The following is a 20,569-nucleotide window of genomic DNA, read 5'->3' on the forward strand; positions in this document are numbered from 1 at the left end:
TGCATGGCGAATAATATAAATGATGGGGGAAAGTGAGAGGAAGAGGAAGGTTTACCGAGTGGATAGAGAAGGGAAACCAGGAAAGGGTGAGACATATTTTTGGTCTGTGGTATGAATTCCATACTTCAACTAGAATGCTAGCAGCCTGAACATGGAAATTGAGATCTCAGGAGAGGACCGCTGGGAGCAGACCAACAGCAGTCTGAGACAGTACTCCTCTGTTAGCTTAGAGTCTGTCTTTCTTCTTTGAAGCTGAAAAGTTGGCAACAAATAAAGTCCCCAGCAGAATGATGTGGGTCTCACTTTTTTTCCTCCTGCAATCGAAGCTTGTGGTTTGGGAAGGCCTATTCAAAATATTAAAATAGGCCTTTCCGTTACACACACACACTAGCTTTGTAGATACACATACAGTAGATTGGTGTCTCTGTGGCCTTGCTGGAATGTCACACCAGCAGTGTAGAATCCACACCTCCACCTTCCAGCCGCAACATCAATCTATCTTTGCATCCATCTTCAAGGAACTGCCATGCTGTGATGGTGCTCCCAGGTTTGATAATCTTTCAGCTAATATTTTATATGTTAGTGAGGGAAAAGGAAGGGATCTTTCAACACTATTAGCGAGCCATAGGAGGCCAGGGACAAGCCAACTTGTGACTAAAGGCTTGCAGCAAACATTAAATGGAAGAGGGTTGCAATAAATTTTAAAAAATGCCTGACATGGTACAAAGAGTTTGTGTATCATAAGGCACAGTACACATTTTAATGGGACCGTATCCTTAAGTGTCCTAAAGGCAGTGGAAGTACTTCCGTGGGGGGGAGGGGGGGGGCTTCTGATTGGGTGCAGATGTGGTCCTTTGGTCCCCAGAGATTACCCAGGTGGACTGGTGGAGCCTGCTCACACAAACACTAAACTGAAAACATCAAATTCTTTCTTAATTACTGAGTTACAAAAGAAGGGTGGGCGGCTTTTAAAGTAGCCATCGCACCCAATTAGGTTGCATCAACAGTGTGGAACTGTTACTTTACAGCAGAGGCTGTGACAGGTTTATCTGTTCCAGGAAACTTTTAACGTAGAATGAGATGCTAAGGGGGTTGTAAATCTGGATGACAGAATGGCGTCACTTTGAGAGTGATGAAGCCAGCAATGTTGTATATCTGTCTTCTGAAAGGGTCCCAATTAACCAAAGCAGATTCCTGAGATTAAGATACTGTACTTCTACTGTTTGACTGCTTTCCAATATTCTTGTAAAATCGAATTATTTTCCAGTAGAAGAAAACAAAGACCATGCTGTAGCAACAATGTGAAAGAGGGTCATGTGTTTGCAAATTACATTCCTCTGCTCAGACACAGTCAGCGTTTCCTCTGTGCTTCTGGAAGTAAAGTTTAATTTACCACACTGCAGTAAAGCCAATGTGTAATTTAGATGCAATCTGGAGGAGCTGGGACACAGCTGAGGAAACACTAAACACCTATAAATAAAAATAAGACAGCGGCAGCATAAGTCATAGCATTGGGCAGCTCTATACAAAGGCCTTCTCGAGTTCATTACAACATACCGTAACAATCTCTAGGCAGACATTTTACTAGGTTTATGTAGCAGATAGAGTGATGATATCTGTCATATTTTATATGACTATTTAACCATGCAGTTATATATTCACACAACTCTGATTAGGAAATGGGCCATTACAGTTCTGCAAGATCACAGAGCCACAGTAAGTTTATTTAATCTTTTGATATTAACAAAATGATATGCAAACATGTAACCTTAGTATGTTTATGTATATTGGCAGGTAACCAACATCTACAACAAACTTTGTTATTTAAAAACTATGTAAGATTTAAATATGAAAGTCTCTTTGAAAAAAATCATCCGGTATCCAGGTAACTAAAACAGCCCCACAGCAATGGTGTCACTGTGCCACACATGTAAACAGTTTCACGGTGTTTTATACATGACATCATTTACCTCACCTGCTGTAGCTTGTCTGCCTCACATAAATGGTACCTAGCAACCTCAGATAGCACCATGACATCACAGGGAAAACAAACCCTCAACAGCTCTGCAGCTGCTGCTAAAGTAATGTTTGCTACTCGCATCATAAAAGTCGACTCTACACATTCCCATTTTTACGGTACATTGCCTCATATCCAAAGCACAACAAATGAATTTGTAGGGATGGTTTTGTTTCAAACAACATGATGGAACACAGAGTACATCCACCTGATATCTTGCTCTCTGTAGAACATGAGTCTTTTTGTTTTAAACTATGTGTAGGCCTATCTTGAACTTTTTGTACATGACGTTGACCTTTTTCTTGCACACATATTCTTCAGCACTGTGTTTAATAGATGAAATGGACAGTTTCTGCTGCCGTCTGTGTGCACACAGGTCTCTGCTGAGCACACAGTGACACCCTGTCAAATATGCCTGGTATCCCACACTAGACCGCTTCTCAAAGAAAGCTGTTGTCCCTCTTTTTCTTTCTGCAACTCTCATGCTTCTGCTCTTCGGTCAGTAAGTAACAAAATGAATGTACATTCCAGTGTTACTTACTCACCAGCGGGTAGTAGAGATAACTGATTAGCACCAGGGTGGGTGAGGAGTGTGTGTAAGTGTGATGCGGGCTGCAGATGTTGATGCTCATTTTGATGTAACATCCACATAAAACCAGAGAGCTAGTCCTTACCTCAAATCAAGTGTCGGGATATTTTACAATAGCCCTATTATATTGATATCTATAGACACTTGACATGAATCAACACTCTCTACTGTGGTCAAATCTGCAAGATGATGGAGGTGAACCAGTTATCCAATTAATGTTGATCAGTGTTTCCTGCAGACAGGAAGGTCTGCTAATGGAATCTGAAAAACTCCCACCCTGCCAAGCTGACTCACACACTGGACTCAGTTTCTATGATGGATGTCAGTAAGTGCATTTTCATGTGAGAATTAACCTGACACACTAAAGAGCTTCGTTACATAGAGTGACAATGCTATGCAGTTATATACACCAGCGGTAATATTACCTACTAAAGATAAAATGCTCAAATAATACTGTGTTTTTCTCTGCTGCTTTCATATGTGTTGCTGCTTATGCTTCCCTTCCAGTGGTTGTTGTTTTTACAGTATGATTATTGTCACAGCTCTGAGGTCCAAACTGAGGCATGAACTGAGCATGTACTGTACAGGTGTACTAATGGCTCAGAATGTACATCTTTTACTAATGCCATAGGCTGTTAAGCACAGGTCTTAACATACTGTACTGTATGGTAAAGGTGTAGTTAAAAAAAACACTTTTTTTGTAAGGAAAATAAAGATTAAACTTTATTAATCCCATAAGGAAATTCTTTAACAAACACATGAGTCACAATGGGAGTAAAACTCATAAACTGAGAAATACAATGGATGTACTTTTGGAAAGTTCAGTTGTGTAAGCCATGTAGTGTTTAGTAGGTCATTCACTGATGCAGAAGCCAGACCTGAGACACTGATTTTGTAAAAAATACCCAAATAAAAGCAGTTGCTAGGAAAACATCTACATGAGCAACAAACTGGAGCCCCAGATGGAATCAACGACATCATTCACCGGTAGAAACGAAAAAGCCCAGGAGCCAGTTGGACCCATTGACGGTGTGTGTTTGTGTGTGCATTCTGATCCAGACAGTCAACACACCCATACTGGACACATGGGGCTTATGAAAAATGAAAGAATGTACCTAAGTCAGCAGTTACCAAATTACTCCTGAAGACATAAAACAGCATCTGCAGTGGGACAGATAGACCATTTCTGTATGTTTTTTTTTTATTATTATTATTACAAACGTGTAGTGATGCTTAACACCCTAATGGTCCGTGGCAGAAAGTGTGGTTTCATCTTTAATAAAAGTTAGAAACACTGTGGCTCACAGTATGTTTTACTTCTACACCAACCTCCCCTTTCACCTCCACATGAGCAGCTTCAGATTGTTCAGCGTGGATAACCATATGGGAGACAGACCCAGGAGCAGAAACAGTAGCTACAGAAACCTTACACTGTCAAAACAAAGAATGGCCTACACATTTCAGCTATGTGTGGAAATCTGAAAGCCTGCCAAAGGAAATGTATACACAAAAACACACATACATAAAGACAAAAGACAGTGACAAACAAACCACAAGCAAGGACCACCCTCAATGCTTCTTTCTTTCCCTCTTTATGTGGAAAGACGTCGCTTTCACAACTTGTCACAGTGACAAGATGATCAACCATCGACTGCTGGTGAGGGTCAGAGGTCACACTTCAGTTCTACCCTGTCCAGCATCTTCATCCTGCAGCTGTTTTGACTCTTTGCCTCTTATTAGCTTGATGTTTTTTCTTTGAACACTGGGATTTCTCTTTCTCAACCTTATGGCTGCCCCCACTACACAGGCTATGTAAAGACAGGCTATTTCTGCTGCTAAAGGTGATACCTCACAGAGAGAAGTTTTCCTCCATCCACACTCTAACTTCATCATCACCATGGGGTGGAAAAGGGAACTGCCTTGACATTGAAAGAAAGACTGATCTGTGGTGTGCCTGCTGGCAGAAAATGAGTGGTGACTGAAAGGCCAGGAGGTGGCACAAGGGAGGTGAGGAAAGGAGTGCAGCAACCAAGAGGGAATGTGTGTGTGTGTGTGTGTGTAGGGGTGCTCAGAGAGGTTTAAATAGAATTTGAGTTAAGTCATGTGTTATGTTCTTTTATTATCTCTTCTCATTCCCTTCTTCCTGTCTGTCTGAGAGGAAGCCAATGAGGATACAACTATGTGAATATAGTGCTAATGTCTGCATGCAACTGTGTACTTGTGTAAATGAGGGATGTGAGAGGTAGAATTACACGGTAGGATCCAAAGAAAACATGGGACTCCGCTTACATTGTAAAAGGGGGCTGAATGTTTGACCAACTTACTGTATGTCAAACCTGGGTAAGTAGAAGTGCAGAAAAATTGATGCACAGACAGACCGAAAAGCAGCATGTGTAACTGCTGAGTCCTGTCCAACAGAATGCATGCTTCAATTCTGTCCTGATCAGACCCAGATGTGAAGCGATCACAGCTGTAGGAAACATGACTTTGGAGTGATGAGAAACTGACCTTAACTACAGCAGAACAGCAGTCAACTGAACATTTAGCTTGAATAAGATCACAAAACATACACACACATGTATTTAGGTGACAGTTAAAGGAACTGAATATAGCTGATTATGCCAGTCTTGGCGCAGACACAGGAAGTTGCAGCATTGCCATGCTAAGTGATGGCACAAAAGAGGATAAAAGGCAAGTCATGTAATGATTAAAGAACTATTGCGCACAAATCTTCAGTTGCTTATTTTAAATTCATGCCACAAACTTCATAAAGTTGTTGCAAAAAAAGGTTTTTGTTGTCAGCCTTTATACGACCTCTCCCAAACAGCAACATGTGGTTTTGAGCATCACTGGTTATAACAAACTTGATTGTTTACCTGTAAGTATGTATCTGTCATTGAATAATATATAAACAATATATTGTTTAGTATAAAATCACTTTTGTTTCATGTTATTCATCATTGTGACTCTTTGTCTGCTACACTTTTATTTAAACAGAGGGGGAAGTTGCTTCATGTTCTGTCTCCAAGAGGAGGACAAAGGGTAAAAACATTTTACTGATGGAACATGGCTTGCTGAGTGCATGAAAATGACTTTGGCAAGCATCCAGACGAAGTTTCAATGGACTGACTCAACTCTCATCAGAGAGACACATTTAAAGTTATGCTTTACAGATGACCAATAATTTGTATTCGAAAATAACAATTCAGTAATTCTAGAATACAATAATGCTCATAAACATTTTAAGCAAAATGCAAAGGCACCAGAAATTACACAACATTTACAACAAAATGTGAAAGAGTTCTATTTATAGCCTCTAACTGATGGTTACAGGAAGATCATTTGAAACTAAAACCAACTCAGGAGACAATTATATTCTCAATAAATGCTGTATTTTACATATGCTGCAATGTGTTTTCAAACATGTTATTTTACTGTCTATTTCAGGTAAACAGTGAAACACTTTATATGTCGGCTAAAATGCAGTTAAAACTGTTCTCTACAGCCTTTGCTCACGACAGGAAAGAGAAAGGAGAAGCCATGAAGAAAGTCTTCCTGTAACTTTATCAACCCGCACAAACACACACACACATCGAAAGTGACTGAACCAGACGGATATCAGATAACATTCAAGGACATTACTGAAAAAGAGTGGGACCAGTAAACTACCGGAGCTGCACTGACACACACCTGCAAGAGTAACAGGTCAGTTATAGTAGCTTGAATTATATATTTTTTTGAGTCTAGTCCTGTTGCAAACATTACAAAAGATGATAAAAGCATTAAAGACTGTAAAAATACAGCTACACTGTTGTTACAACTTATCAAGCTGAATTCAACACGTGCACACACAATCTGTGACATTGCAGAGCTAGTATGGCCCACACTGGTGCACTTTGTATGCTACTTATAAAGACTTATGTTGTTTTAGCATTTTAAGGTTATTCTTCTTTGCTTTTTCCAAATATTTTAAAGCAACACACATGGAGAGAAACACAACATTCCCTCTGTTGCTGGGCAATCACAGCCACACTAACAGCACTTGTTCCCGGGACAACATTTTGAAGACGGTGGTTTTCCCTGTTCTCTACTCCTTTCTATTCCTGGTGGGGATGTTACTGAACGGCATGGCGGTGTGGGTGTTTTTTCGCATCCCCTCGCGGTCTCACTTCATCATATACCTGAAGAATATTGTTGTTGCAGATGTCATCATGACCTTCACATTCCCTTTCAAGGTTTGCTACACTATCATGTATCATGTCACAGTTAAAAAATATTATTATCTATCTATCTGAATTATGAGTCTGCATAGGTGAATAAGTCAAGTGATGCGCATTATTTGAAATGATAAGGACACCCTCCCTGACATTCTTAAATGAACTAACATTATCTATTAAACAAAAATATCATGTCCAACTGTGTGGATTCAAGCCAAAAAGAATGAGGAAACAAAGCAAATGTATAATTGTGGCTAATGACCAAAAGCCATGAAAAGCAGAGGGGTTAACCAAGTACCTCAAGATGTGTCAAGACCTTGTGTTGTTTTATTGTCTGTTAAGTGTCTTGTGAGAGAAGGTGTAACTTCTCTCACAAGACTCACAATGGCTCTTGCTGATGTGAAAGTAATGTTTTTAATGTGTTCACTGAATACTGTCTCCGCAGGTGCTGTCAGACTCCAACATGGCATCCACTGGTCTACGGATATTTGTGTGTCGAGTTTCTTCGGTGCTCTTTTACCTCACTATGTACATCAGCATCCTCTTTTTTGGTCTAATTAGCATCGATCGCTGCAGAAAGACTCTTAAGCCCTTTCGGGGAACAAACTCTGCTCGACTGGCCCGTCGCAAAATCCTTTCAGGAACCATCTGGACTTTTCTGCTGATTCTCTGTCTGCCCAATGTGATCCTAACAAGTAAAACTCCAACTTCTCCATATTTTAAGTGCAGCAACTTGAAGACAGTGGCTGGCCTGTATTGGCATGAGGTGGTAAATCATGTCTGTCAAGTGATTTTCTGGGGTAACCTAGTGACTGTGATGGTGTGCTACACTCTAATCACCAGAGAGCTATACAGATCTTACTCTCGGACTAAGTCTCACAGCACTCAGTCCAAAAGAAAGATGAACGCAAACGTGTTCCTGGTTCTGGCGGTGTTCTTTGTGTGTTTTGTTCCATTTCATTTTGCCCGTGTGCCCTACACAATGAGCCAAACCCGAGGTGTTCTCTTTGACTGTAAACTTAAGCTCTTCTTCTTTCAGCTGAAGGAAAGCACACTTTTCCTCTCATCTCTGAATTCTCTCCTGGACCCCCTCATCTACTTCTTCCTATGTAAGTCCTTCAGGACAACCCTGTTCAAAACCCTGCAGCTGCCTCCTGGTACATGTAGCTGGTTAACAGGAAGAGGGTCCAATACAGATACAGGCAGCCCCCCTCTGAGAGACTCCTCTGCCTGTACATAAATAAACTGTTCTTTTGTAATCTGGTATAAAATTGCACTGCTATTAGAATTGGAATTCCAAATTCAGCTTTGTGGGGTCTTTGTGGGGCCAGAGGGGTGATACATTTGTGAGTATAGTAAGGAGAAGAGTTACACTGCAAGCTAAACAAATGCGTTCATGTTCTATCAATCAACCCTCAACCAGCTCTTTAAATCTTTGGGTTTGACACTGTAGCTTAAACAGCTTTTTTATATTATCTCTAAAAAATAGTGTACTAGCACATAGAGAAGTTAAGCTTTGCTGATGTTCATACTTTCTTTGTTCTTCTTTCTGTTCTCAAATGAAGTGCATAACAAAACATTTGGTTTCTCTTCAATATTTTCATTTTTGCTAATCTTTAAATTACATTTGCAAAAGCTTATTTTATGCAAACAGTATGAAAGTGCAGGCTTCAGGATGATCAAACCTTTTAGCAGGTTAATGTGTTAAAATACAGTATAATGCCTGAATTTCTGTGGGATTGTTTTTGTTGTTGGTTCTGCTGCTAACACTAATCCACACCCATTTATCACATGGATATAATAGAGCTTCAATGGAATTAAAAAGCATAACTGGGGATTTCCAAATATGTGCTTTCTGTTCCAGGAACATAGACAAAATGACTTGAAATCAGCATATAGTAAGTTTAAGTGTGTGGACATGTAATTTGTGTTGATGTACCAAATAAATCATGTATGGCTCTCTTGGCCACAACATGTTCATCAGTCCATTTACTAATGAAGCCATTCAAGGGAGTGGTGAAACATCTTTAAAAAAACTATGGTATTAGTCCATTTGACTGGATTTTAAACTGCGTAAACTCAAAGCTAACTACAACATGCCCCCCCTACTTCCAGAAAGAGACAAACACCTTCATGGATTTGCATCTCTCTGGCTGAAGAGGCTGACGGACAATTGTAAATTGTTATTTTAAAGGTTGCACTGTGTGGCTTTAAGGGAACAACCATTCTGAGCGGTGAGTGACTTAATATCATTTCACTTACTGACAACTAAAAAAGTATTTTTCATGGAATGAGACATCTGCAATGAACTAATATTAAAAGTATATAGGCTATTATTTTTATTTTTTTTATTTTTTTATTTTTTTTTATTTATTTTTTTTTTTAGACTGAATATACTGAGCTGTGGCTTTGGTTTAGTGGTTTCTGTGCATTAAGCTTTGATCTAAATGGGGAGAGGCATTGTAACCATGAGTGTATATTTATATAATAATCCTAAATTGATTTCATTTGTTCCAGTACGGAGCTTTTGATTCACTCTGTCAAAACAGATCAACTATTTTTTCAGCTACTGTCACTACCCTTTCACTTTAGATGAACTGTGAAAAACACTAACATTTAAGGAACTGAAAAATGAGAATTATAATGTAAAGTAAAACACTTAACGCTTGAACTTATTAATCAATATGACAATTAGAAAACAGAGTGAAAGATGTTCCTGAAACATTTTCCTTTAATGATCAGACAATGTAAGTGATATGACCTTTTATTCACTAATGTAGAAACATTTATCATTTGGTGCCAAGAGTGTCATTCAAACAGCATTCAAATGATGGTTGAGTGCTGAAAAACAATCATTGCACCAAGTGTCTAATAAACTAATGACACATGCAAATCAGGACAAGCAGGGAAGATTTAGCAGCAGTGATCATTGTCAGTCTGGACGTGCTCTGTTCCGGCTAATTTCTAACTCCAGTCCAGAAACTCTATGAGCTGAGTCACTCCCTGTCACACAACCTCTTTCTTTGCATGGTAATTTATTCACATATCACAACGTGTTGCTCCAATCAAGGAGGATAATTCACTTTTTAAACTTGTCCAGTCAGCGTTGATGGTAGAATGATTTACTCTCTGAGTTTGCTGCCCTTAACTACACAGATGACAACTGAAGAGAAATGCTTTGTTCCCCCCAGATCCTGATGATGTCCAACAACACATCCAGCCTGTTTTCTCCCTGTGAACAATCAGGCCATTTGGCCTTGCATACAGTTATCTCCTATCTGTACTTTATCTTGTTCCCCATCGCATTGCTGCTAAATGGGGTAGCAGCATGTGTGTCGTTGCACCTGCGCTCCACCTCCACCTTCATAGTGTATTTTAAAAACCTGGTGGGTGCTGACCTGCTGATGACCTTGACGGCCCCTGTGATGGCAGCTAGTCATCTTCCTGATGCAACAGTCAAGTTAAAAGTTTTTGCCTGCCGTTACACCGATGTCATTTTTTACTGCTCTCTGTACACAAGCATTATATTGATGAGTCTTATAAGCCTGGATCGCTTCTTTAAGATTGTTAGGCCATGTGGAAAGCTGCTGGGACAAAGTGTGATGTTCAGTACAGTAATGTCCACCTCCGCTTGGTTTACAATATTTGGCACTACAGCAATCCCAACTATGATTCTAACGAACCAGGATCCTTCTAATAACACAAGAGATTTCTGTATGTCCATGAAAAGTCCACTTGGCCGGAGTTATCACGACATTGTCATTTTACTTATGGAGATTCTCTTCTGGCTTGCCAGTATACTGATTGTCTTCTGCTACATTTGCATTACCATGAAAGTCCTGGAGTCCTTCAGAAACTCTGGGAGCAACAACAGCCAAGGGAAGAAAAGAACCAAACTACGAGTCTTCTGTATTTTAATTGTGTTTTTTCTCTGTTTTGTACCGCTGCACGCATTACGCATTCCTTTAACACTATACGGGATCTTTGGTATCAGTGAGTGTGCTCAAACATGGCTAGTTGGGATATATGACTTAGCCCTGTGGCTCTCTACCATGAATGCTTGTCTGGACCCTCTTCTCTACATCTACCTGTGCAGGGAGTTCAGAGACAAGCTAGTTGAGATGATGAAAGGTATCGGTATCTGTGTCAAGTTATACTCTGTTGAAAAAGAGGAGAATTCACCGTAAATATATAAATATATATATAGAAAGATCTGATAGCAGTCTGACAGTTTGAAGTTTGTGTTCTACCGCCCTCTAGTGACTAAATGAAGACCTGACATGAACATTATTATCATTAACAGGATTAAGTTGTGAAACATGTAAATGTATATATGTAAATGTATTGTTACACAGTAAATTAAGTGTATTTGAATACACAAATTGTAAAGTAAACTTAAGTGGTGATATTATGTATGTGTATGTTTCCTGGCCAGCTGTTGTTTAGATTTAGGGTAGGAACAATGGTTGATAAATCTCAAGTAGGAGTGTAAATGTGCAGGAAAATGGCACAACAATTTAAAGATAGTGTTAATTGTCAATTTAATCATTATTATTATTTGATTGTAAACTATTATATAAAGATATATAATGCTACTGTACAGTTGTTCAAGTGCAAAAATAAACACGTATATTCTCACAACTCTTGTATTAAAATGTAAACACTTTGTTTTCTTTTATTTAAAAGTGTTTATGGCTTCAAATGATTTCATTTTCTGTGATAAACTAGTTCTATACACAAGAGTGACAAGCTGTGAAATAACAATGCCCAAGCCAATAAACAAAAAAATGTCCTGACAGCTATTGCACCTCCTTTGTTTATGTGAGACAATAAGCTCCAGTGAGAGCTGGAGAGCTTTCTCCACCAACACCATCCTTTGGCCAAATGATGCCACTGCAGCACTTTCAGGCAATAACAGGTGCAATCAATCTGTCAGAAATACATAAAAACAAATAGACGACAGTAAATTCAGAGGTGATTATTTGGCTGTTTGGCTTTAGCTAATTAAAGAAACAGATCCTGCTAAAATGTTTCTCAAAGCAAAACTCATGTATGCACCAGAAATAAACATTACAATCACCATGTGTCAGAGAAAATATGATGTGTATTTAGTCTTACGTATGTTTTATTAGGAATATTTGTTATGCTAATAAGTCAGAAGTTTATTACTTGCATAAAACATGCAAGAGAGTTGGAGGTTGGGTTGACAAGCAGCATTTAGGAAGGACAAGGCAGAAAGAGTGACGTCTAAAGTTCATGAAAAGGAGAGCAGCCCGAATCTCATAGGTTACCCACCCATCATTCAATCTCAGCTCTCAGTGTAGTTAGGCAAATACAATGATCATGTATGTTTAGCTTTTGGCAAAGACAAGTCAGTTTTACCTACTTTTGCATATGTTATGGTAAATTGCCAGTCGTACCATAGCTTAAACGTAGATTTGTTTTCTAGGAAAATCAGCAGTGTTTCTTAAACACCTGTTGTGTAAGTTTGTTATCACACAGAGCCATCATTGTGTTGGAGAAGAGTGAGTCAAGTCCACACGCAGTAAGTTACTACAAAAGGTTTCATATTCACATCTTTAGGTAGCAGTGTTTGTTTGACAGAATAATCAATCATAATGTGTTAGCTGCTACTGAACTTTGTGAAACAAACTATAACTATAATACAACTAAGTGATAACATGTTTACAAAGTGCAAAGGCAAAAACAAACATTTGAGTTCAGGTGCTCACATAACATAGCCACTGAAGGCAATCTATAACATAGCATGTTTTTCTATATATTATACTATACTGTAATCTCTACTTTTACAGGTTTATGTACAGTAATGAGAAAAGTTGTAAAGAGCTGGGTTTGATTTGTTTTTCCACTGCTGTCAGCCAGCATTTTATGTTTTATTAACTGAGTTACATACTTTGTCATCTTGTCTATAAGAGTCCAACAAGTCAATAAGGAAAATGAATTATTATTATTATTATTATTATTAATAACAATAACAATAACAACAACAACAATAATAATAATAATAATAATAATAATAATAATAATAATAATAATAATAATAATAATAATTTCTTAACATTGTATTCAAACTTTATTTACTTCTTTGTACTTTTTGTATTGGGAAATAAAACAAAAAAAGTCTACTAAATACAGGATTATGTATAGAAATATTCAAAAACATAGGGTATTTTAGAAAACTATTTATTTTAATATATTTAAACTAAATCAAAATATCTGAACTACTATTACATCATGCTAACTCTTTGCTTTTCTTAGCCTGCAGCTTAAACTCAGAAACACCGCAGCTAATGGATGAATGGTTGGATCCGCCCGTTTCAAGTAAGTGACGGGATAACTCAGATGTCAGTTTTGCTGATATAAAAGTGAAAAGTTGTCTTTTGTTTGTTGTTGCTTTCAAAAGCTCCACATCCAAAAAGTCACATTTGGGAAATGACATTTCAAAATTAGTTTTCATTTTCCACAGATCCAGTCCCAGCATCAAATCAGACGTCTCCCAATGGGTGTAAAAGCTACGATCCAACCCTCGTCTCAGTCCTCTACTTTCTGATGTTCCCCATAGCGTTGCTGCTGAATGGTATGGCAGCTTGGGTGTCTCTGCACCTAAAGTCGACCTCCACTTTTGTGGTGTACCTGAAAAATCTTGTAGCGGCTGACGTCATTATGACCTTAATCATCCCAATCAAAGCTGCGAGTGACCTGCCGGGCGCCTCCAACATGTTATTCATACTTTCTTGCCGCTTCTTCAGTGTCATTTTCTACAGCACACAGTACACATGCATCGCTTTGTTGGGCTTAATTAGTCTTGATCGTTTCTTCAAGATCATGATGCCCCGCAATAAGTTCTTTGGTCAGAATGTGATCTTTAGCAAAGTGATGTCAGGCTTAGTCTGGGTAGCACTGTTTGGAGGCACAGGTTTACCAAATATTATTTTAAGTAACAGATCAGTAGCCAACATGACGCAAATCAGTAGCTGTATGACCCTGAAAGGACCAGCGGGACTAGAATTCCATCAACACGCAGTGATTTTCCTCAACGTTTTCTTCTGGCTTGTAAGCGTGGTCATCGCAGTTTGCTACATCTGCATCACGAACAAAGTTATCCAATCTTTCAGAAACTCTGGCAGCAATAACAACGAGGGAAAGCAGAAAATCAAATTACGAGTTTTTCTTGTAATCATTGTGTTTTTTGTTTCCTTTGGACCATATCACATTGTCAGAATACCATACACTTTTCAACAAGTCAACTATTCTCCCAATACTGATTGTGTTTATGTAGCAGGCAAGTTTGGTAAAGATCTCAGCCTGTGGCTCGCTAATACTAACATCTGCATGGACCCACTTCTCTACGTCTTTCTGTGCCGAGAGTTTAAGGAAAAACTGATGTCCATGATAGAAGGTGCTTCCACATCAGTTAAAATAGCTTTTGTAGACAAACAGAAGGAATGTAGATTCTGATGGATTCATGGAAATACCTGATTTTTTCATTTTGTCATTTACTTTGTAGGGTGTAGAGGGGTGATGTTATAATTGTGTTTTATGTTAACAAATTAGCTTAGTTCAAAACTTTAGGGGAATCAGAACTCCTTGAGAATTTGAATAAACCAGCCATGCATACGGATTATTGCAGCTAGTTCATATTTGTATTTCACAGTGTTTTTACATTTGTAGTTGCAGTAAGAATGTCATGTCTTTAATGGACCTCTACAGATGTGTAATCTGTCCACACATATGAGTTTGCAGCATGCTAATGTATGCTAACATGTGCTGTAAAGAATAAAGATTAAAATTGTGAATTTACCATTAACAGAAGGGATGTAAATCCAACTCTGCCTTTAACCTTTTATTTTCCATAAAACTGTAAGAAACAACAGAAGTAACAGTTCCAGACTGTAGTCATGCATTTAAAGACAAAAGTTAGACAGTAAGCTGCAGGTCTTGAACCCACCAAAGTCTCCATGTCATGTTATTGTAAAACACAACAACTAAGCTACTCTCTTCGCAGCTTCCTCATAATTCCTGGCTCGAATCCATGAAAGTCACACAGGAAGTCATGTTGTTCTCAGAATGCACTATATTTATCAAGGCAGTGCAAAAGGGAATACAATTTTATGAAAACGTGATCTGGGGCCAGCAGAAGGAAATTATATCTATGTCACAGAAAACATGTTGCATGTGTAAGGGGAATTATAAAACCCATTTTATGAGAAGTCAGTAGCACAGCATGCACGTTCTTGCCCACTAAAACCACAGCTGTTTTTTTCTTGTCCGTCTGCCTGGTAGCATATAATTTCTAGATGTGGGTCAAAAAAAAAAAAAAAAGTCAATTGCTTTGGTGTTCGCCTGTCAACAACTACTAAGACTGACGCAAGCTATAGCGGAGGCAGAGGGACTGGCACGGAGCTGAACAAGCCTCTGGGCAGACAATTGAAACAGGAAGCAAGGAAGGAAAGAGTCTTTCACCCGGAGGAAGACTGGCAAACTCATTGGGATTGTGACAAGACAGCCACACAGTAGCTCCAGAGACCACCCATTGTAAGAGCATCAAACACACACACACAGTTAAAGAGAGAGAAAGAAGGAGGAGCGATACTGAGAGGACAGACGCAATCCTCAGGTTAGAACTTATATTTCTTCACAGATTGAAGAACTAAATACCAACTGGTTTCTTTTGTTACATCTGCTTGCGGACCGTGAAAAGAAGAAAGGGGAATTGGATATTTCACTTCCTACATTTTGTGAAATGCCCCACAGTCACAGACGATAAAGACTCAAAAAGAAGGTAAGACTCAATTATTGGCTCTACAAGAGTATCTTTTTAGATGGAATAGCACAGGGACAGAATTTGTGTAACAATAGTGGCTAATTTATCATTAGTATGCACACTAAAACAGACACAAGTTTTATACTTTGGTTGCCATAGCACCTGCTCCTGGCCTCAGTGTTATTCTAGGATAGCATACCAGACAGATATACAGTCAGACAAAGAGAGAATACAGATTAAAGTTCTGTGATGGCTGTTAATCTGTACATGTATGTGTTAGGCTAAATTAGCATAATACATTGATGTAGTTAATATGTATTTGTGGGTCAAAAGAGTAACATTTTATTCAAAGACATGCAATACTATTATTAAAATAGTATCCTACGAATAGTGGAAAATATTTAGATCAATTTAGCTACAGTTCTTTCTTGGAGTATATACAGAAAATTATTATAGCCAAAAAACGTGAATAATTTCTTTGCATAATTTCTATATAACTTTCTTATCTCTCCTGTTGTATCCCATCAGAGGTCCACTGAAGATCAGAAGATGAACAACACACTGTCTAACACTTCCATCAAGTGTGTTCGGGATACCAGTGTGACAGCGGTGGTTTTCCCCTGCCTGTACAGCATTCTCTTCATAGTTGCCCTGATACTGAATTCCATGGCTGCATGGATCTTCTTCAACATCCCCAGTACCTCTACATTTGTGGTCTTTCTTAAAAATGTGGTATGTTACACACAAACAGACACACACACACACACACACACACACAAACAAACTTGTGATCTTTTAACAACAGGTAGTGGCTGACCTGCTGATGACCCTCACCATCCCATTAAGAGTCTTAAGCGACGCAGGTGTGGGTTCCTGGCATCTACGTGCCTTCCACTGCCGATACTCTGCAGTGCTCTTCTACATCACCATGTATATCAGCATCCTCTTGCTGGGACTAATTAGCTTGGACCGCTATCTAAAGATCGTGAGGCCCTTTGGGAAGTGTGCCCTGCAGCGTGTTCGTGTTGGTCAGGTGCTCAGTGCAGCTGTTTGGGTGGTGATGTTATCTTTAGCATTACCCAATGTTATTCTAAGTGACCAAACGCCACAGGTCTCCAGAGGCAAACTGAAGTGCTCGTCCATGAAGAGCAAAGCTGGCCTGCTGTGGCATGAAGGATTCAACTACTTCTGCCAGGTAGATATTATTTAAAGAAATAATGTAATTCTTGAGAATGTCTGTTAACTCAGGTCCCTAAAAATTGAATGCCCAGCTAAGATAGTGATGGCTTCAAATTTACTATACAGATTTAAACATCACCATTTTTATCTTTTACCTCTCAGCATGAAAGCAAATGAGCATATTTCACAGATCACTTGCTGAACCTTAACTGTGATGTGTTAATGTTAACACTACAGCAACACTTCAATGACACAACTATTTTGAGTACTTCCTGTCATGTGTTCTTTCTGACGTGTGTTTCCAGGTGGTTTTTTGGGGGACGCTCGCCTTGATGGTGGTTTGCTACACATTCATTAGCAAGAAGGTGTACGAGTCATACAAAGCCTCAAAGAGCAGATCACAAGCTGCAAGTCGCAGAACCAAGGCAAAGGTCTTTGTCGTGGTGGGGGTGTTTTTCATCTGCTTTGCCCCCTTTCACTTTGCCCGCGTTCCCTACACTCTGACCCAGACACGCAGCTCAGCAGGACAATGCTGGGCACAGAACGCACTTTACATCGCCAAAGAAACCACCCTGTGGCTGTCAGCTACTAACGTGTGCCTGGACCCGCTTATCTATGTGTTTCTCTGCAAAGTGTTCAGGAAAAGACTGACAGCCACATTCTCCCGAAATCCACTTCACAAAGGTTTTAAGGAATCTCCAACAGTAACATCGACTCAACTGGAGATGTCGCAAATAGCCTACAGTAACAGACTGTCATATAATGGGTCTCCACACTCCGGACAATACTAAAACGGGACAAAATTAATATATTAAAAAAAGGATGAGACACTGTCTAAAAGAATGTTCATTTCACCTGTAAATAGCAATTCATCTTGACAATGGTTGTAAAAAAAATCTAGATATCCAAGATTATCAAAAAAATTAATGTGTGGACAAAATTGTGGAAATATTGGGAAAAAAACTGTTGACTGTTCTTTATGATGTTTGCCAAGTCATGCAACCTCACTTCCTTAGTTGCTGCCTTGTCATTTTGTGCTTCCTTCTTTCTAATCTCATTCAAACTGCACTTTCCCTTTGCAAAACTTTGGCTAAAGGGTAAATATCTTAACAGCACCAAATAAATTATAATATTAATAAAATGTATATTTTTCATACTACATTGAAGCATCTTTACTGGGTCAACACAAACAAATGCCACAGCCCACACACCAGTGTTTCACAGAGGGATGGTATTCAAGATCGTATCAAACTAAACCATGTGGCACAATTTCTGCCACGCTCTCACACTGTGGTTAAGTTGCAACACAGGCAGCAAATAAAAAAGGGCAATAAGAGCAGTAAACAACAGTACTTATACCACAGTAGAGCTGATAGATCATATTCAGGCTACGTAAAAGATCTTATCACTTGGTTACTTTTGTTTAACAGTAGGAAGTTACTTTACAGCAAGCACTGAGTAGAGAGATTAGAGATTATGTGATAGAGTATGTTACAGAAACTATGAGGATGGGGGAGGCTGTGGCTTTTTAATGTTCCAGATAAAACCTTGAACACTACGGCCCACTACCTGCCGTGCAAACTGCCATTCTTTTTTAAGAAGCTGGGTGACTGATATATCTCTCAATGCTTTTGGTCTCTTTTCAGCCAAAGCATGGTTACCTTACCTTATCCAAATGACTTCGACAGTCCTGGTGTCCTGGTGTCACTGCATATTTTCCCATGACAGGGTTGGTTTTGCATTGTACCTTTAAGGAAAATCAAAAAGAACAAGTGCAGTTTGTCATCAATGTATGAAAATAAAACTCTTTCCAACACTGCAATACCCGAAAATGGGTTTCAGGACATTCACAAAGTTCTGCAGGATTACTGCCACCTGATTTATAATAATGTCTGCATGTGGGTTTGATTAAAGTAATAATGAAATATGATCCTTCTCCAGCCCACCTCTGTCGGTTACGACAGAGGCTGATATTTGGGCAGGAAATTAATGAGCTACCGTGTGGTCAGAGCAGCGGCTGCAGCCAGGGACCGTACTGTTCGTCATCCTAGATTAAATCCTCTGACAGATGACCCTGCAGTAGTGAATTATTAGAAATTCTAAATGACATTCATGGAAATTAAATAAACCCTGTAGATAGTGTATCCTGGCTGTAGGCGCCCACATAAATTTGGGATAATAATGAGGGACCAGGTAAGACGCCGGGACTGACAAGTTCCTATAACAGGTTTCATGGCGGCACAGCTTGCATGTCAGAGAAAGCTGTCATGTCTACATGTCAGTGCTGCCAATCAGTGGTTTTATTAATGTTTCATGTCAAGGTGTCCCAGGGAAAAGACTGTAGGTAGCTTATCAAAGCTTTAGACATATACTGTGGAAAAAAACACTGTTCAATTGTTCAAACTCTGTGAATAAGAGATTAAAATGAACCTCGCTGTCTGCAATGCCACAAGTGTTACATTTGACTCTTTTTCTCCAGGGTTTGCTCATATCACCATGCAAAACATTAGTGATGTTTGAATTCCACCCGCAATGATTTTCGGCAACATTACTTTTACTTCTACATTAACAACAATAACATTGCGCACAGGAAGGCTGCCTTGTGTCCTAAACTGAGCAGATGATTGTGTCACTGTGGTTTTTCTAGCAAACCCCACATGCTAGAGTAAACCTTTCAATGTATGCATCAACTGCAGGTTGCCATGCAACAAGAGCAGTGCCCTCAAACAGGAAGTCCTACATAGACCCCTCTATTCAAAAGGACTCTGTCTATAAAGTACAAGCATCTATACCACGTCCTTCTGAGGATGCAGCCCCTGATTTTGGACACAGCTAGTTGGCTTTTGGATAAGATGTCTGAAATTATGTTCGTGTGGGCTAGCTTGTGCTAAGTGTCACAGCACAGCAAACCAATGAAAGAATAAGATAAGATAAGATAAGATAAGATAAGATAAGATAAGATAAGATAAGATAAGACTGTATTAATCCCGAAGGAAATTCTTGTGCCAGAGGTATCAAGTTACATTACATGCAGTTAAGTACAGAGTATAAGAGTATAAGTGTCACTATAATCCAAAAATAAGAGTTCAGTACGCAGTATGAGCACAATATATCCATGATACATGGATACAATATGGAGATGTAAGGTGCTAAGTAAGCATAAATATAGACAAGTGGAGGGAATGACAGTGATGCCTGACATGATTATGTAGCGCTTCTCCCTACAGAAAGGGGAGGAGTTATACATTCTGATGGCCACTGGCAGGAAGGACCTCCTGTGGCGTTCTGTGCTGCCCTTTATTGGACAGTCTCAGTCTACCGCTGAATGTGCTCCTGTAGGACAGCAGTGTGTCGTGCAGGGGGTGAGATGTGTTGTTATGAATACTGAGGAGTTTCCTCAGTATCCTCCTCTCTGTCACCTCCACCACAGACTCCAGCTCCACTCCCAATACCGAGCCAGCCTTCCTAATGAGCTTGTTGAGTCTGTTGGTGTCGGCCGTCTTCATCCTGCTGGCCCAGCACACTACAGCGTAGAAGATGGCGCTGGAGACCACCGATCTGCAGCATGGTCTGGCAGACGTTAAAGGACCTGAGTCTCCTCAGTAGATACAGGCGACTCTGTCCCTTCCTGTATATTGCCTCTGCATTTGTGGACCAGTCCAGTTTGTGGTCAATGTGGACACCCAGGTATTTGTAGCTGTCCACAATGTCCACGTTGGTACCCTTGATGCTGACCGGGTTTGGGAGTGTCTGGTGCTTCCTGAAATCCACCACCAGCTCTC

The 20,569-nt window shown here is 39.5% G+C and overlaps 4 protein-coding genes across 6 annotated transcripts; all 4 read left to right on the plus strand.

Moving 5' to 3' along the window:
* The first annotated feature begins 5,355 nt into the window (after positions 1 to 5,355).
* LOC114444763 (P2Y purinoceptor 12-like) lies at positions 5,356 to 8,803 on the plus strand. Its single transcript, XM_028419562.1, has 5 exons — positions 5,356 to 5,484; positions 5,604 to 5,648; positions 6,112 to 6,311; positions 6,582 to 6,841; positions 7,269 to 8,803. Exons 4-5 carry the CDS (start codon positions 6,590 to 6,592, stop codon positions 8,061 to 8,063), a joined length of 1,047 nt encoding a protein of 348 aa, XP_028275363.1. The 5' UTR covers positions 5,356 to 5,484; positions 5,604 to 5,648; positions 6,112 to 6,311; positions 6,582 to 6,589; the 3' UTR covers positions 8,064 to 8,803.
* A 1,220-nt stretch (positions 8,804 to 10,023) lies between these two features.
* LOC114445146 (P2Y purinoceptor 13-like) lies at positions 10,024 to 11,010 on the plus strand. The gene has a single exon (XM_028420105.1). The coding sequence runs from the start codon at positions 10,024 to 10,026 to the stop codon at positions 11,008 to 11,010; it is 987 nt and encodes a 328-aa protein (XP_028275906.1).
* A 2,124-nt stretch (positions 11,011 to 13,134) lies between these two features.
* LOC114445147 (P2Y purinoceptor 13-like) lies at positions 13,135 to 14,302 on the plus strand. The gene is made up of 2 exons (XM_028420106.1): positions 13,135 to 13,165; positions 13,311 to 14,302. The coding sequence occupies exons 1-2, from the start codon at positions 13,135 to 13,137 to the stop codon at positions 14,300 to 14,302; spliced, it is 1,023 nt and encodes a 340-aa protein (XP_028275907.1).
* A 936-nt stretch (positions 14,303 to 15,238) lies between these two features.
* Positions 15,239 to 17,899, plus strand: LOC114444816 (P2Y purinoceptor 13-like). Of its 3 annotated transcripts, none has more exons than XM_028419657.1 (5): positions 15,239 to 15,461; positions 15,549 to 15,626; positions 16,137 to 16,340; positions 16,414 to 16,803; positions 17,093 to 17,899. In XM_028419657.1, exons 3-5 carry the CDS (start codon positions 16,158 to 16,160, stop codon positions 17,576 to 17,578), a joined length of 1,059 nt encoding a protein of 352 aa, XP_028275458.1. In that variant the 5' UTR covers positions 15,239 to 15,461; positions 15,549 to 15,626; positions 16,137 to 16,157; the 3' UTR covers positions 17,579 to 17,899. The 3 variants fall into 3 exon arrangements, with proteins under 3 accessions (XP_028275458.1, XP_028275459.1, XP_028275456.1); XM_028419658.1 differs by having other exon boundaries at positions 15,239 to 15,379; positions 15,546 to 15,626; XM_028419655.1 differs by having other exon boundaries at positions 15,239 to 15,626.
* Positions 17,900 to 20,569: the final 2,670 nt, after the last annotated feature.

The sequence above is a fragment of the Parambassis ranga genome, chromosome 13, assembly GCF_900634625.1.
Source record: "Parambassis ranga chromosome 13, fParRan2.1, whole genome shotgun sequence".
Taxonomy (NCBI): Eukaryota; Metazoa; Chordata; class Actinopteri; family Ambassidae; genus Parambassis; species Parambassis ranga.

Coding starts and splice junctions, on each gene's coding strand:
- LOC114444763 (XM_028419562.1), top strand. CDS start 6,590: ATGGAGAGAAACACAACATTCCCTCTGTTGCTGGGCAATCACAGCCAC. Junction 6,842..7,268: donor CCTTCACATTCCCTTTCAAG/GTTTGCTACACT, acceptor CTGTCTCCGCAG/GTGCTGTCAGACTCCAACAT.
- LOC114445146 (XM_028420105.1), top strand. CDS start 10,024: ATGTCCAACAACACATCCAGCCTGTTTTCTCCCTGTGAACAATCAGGC.
- LOC114445147 (XM_028420106.1), top strand. CDS start 13,135: ATGGATGAATGGTTGGATCCGCCCGTTTCAA. Junction 13,166..13,310: donor GTTGGATCCGCCCGTTTCAA/GTAAGTGACGGG, acceptor CATTTTCCACAG/ATCCAGTCCCAGCATCAAAT.
- LOC114444816 (XM_028419655.1), top strand. CDS start 16,158: ATGAACAACACACTGTCTAACACTTCCATCAAGTGTGTTCGGGATACC. Junction 16,341..16,413: donor TGGTCTTTCTTAAAAATGTG/GTATGTTACACA, acceptor TTTTAACAACAG/GTAGTGGCTGACCTGCTGAT. Junction 16,804..17,092: donor GATTCAACTACTTCTGCCAG/GTAGATATTATT, acceptor GTGTGTTTCCAG/GTGGTTTTTTGGGGGACGCT.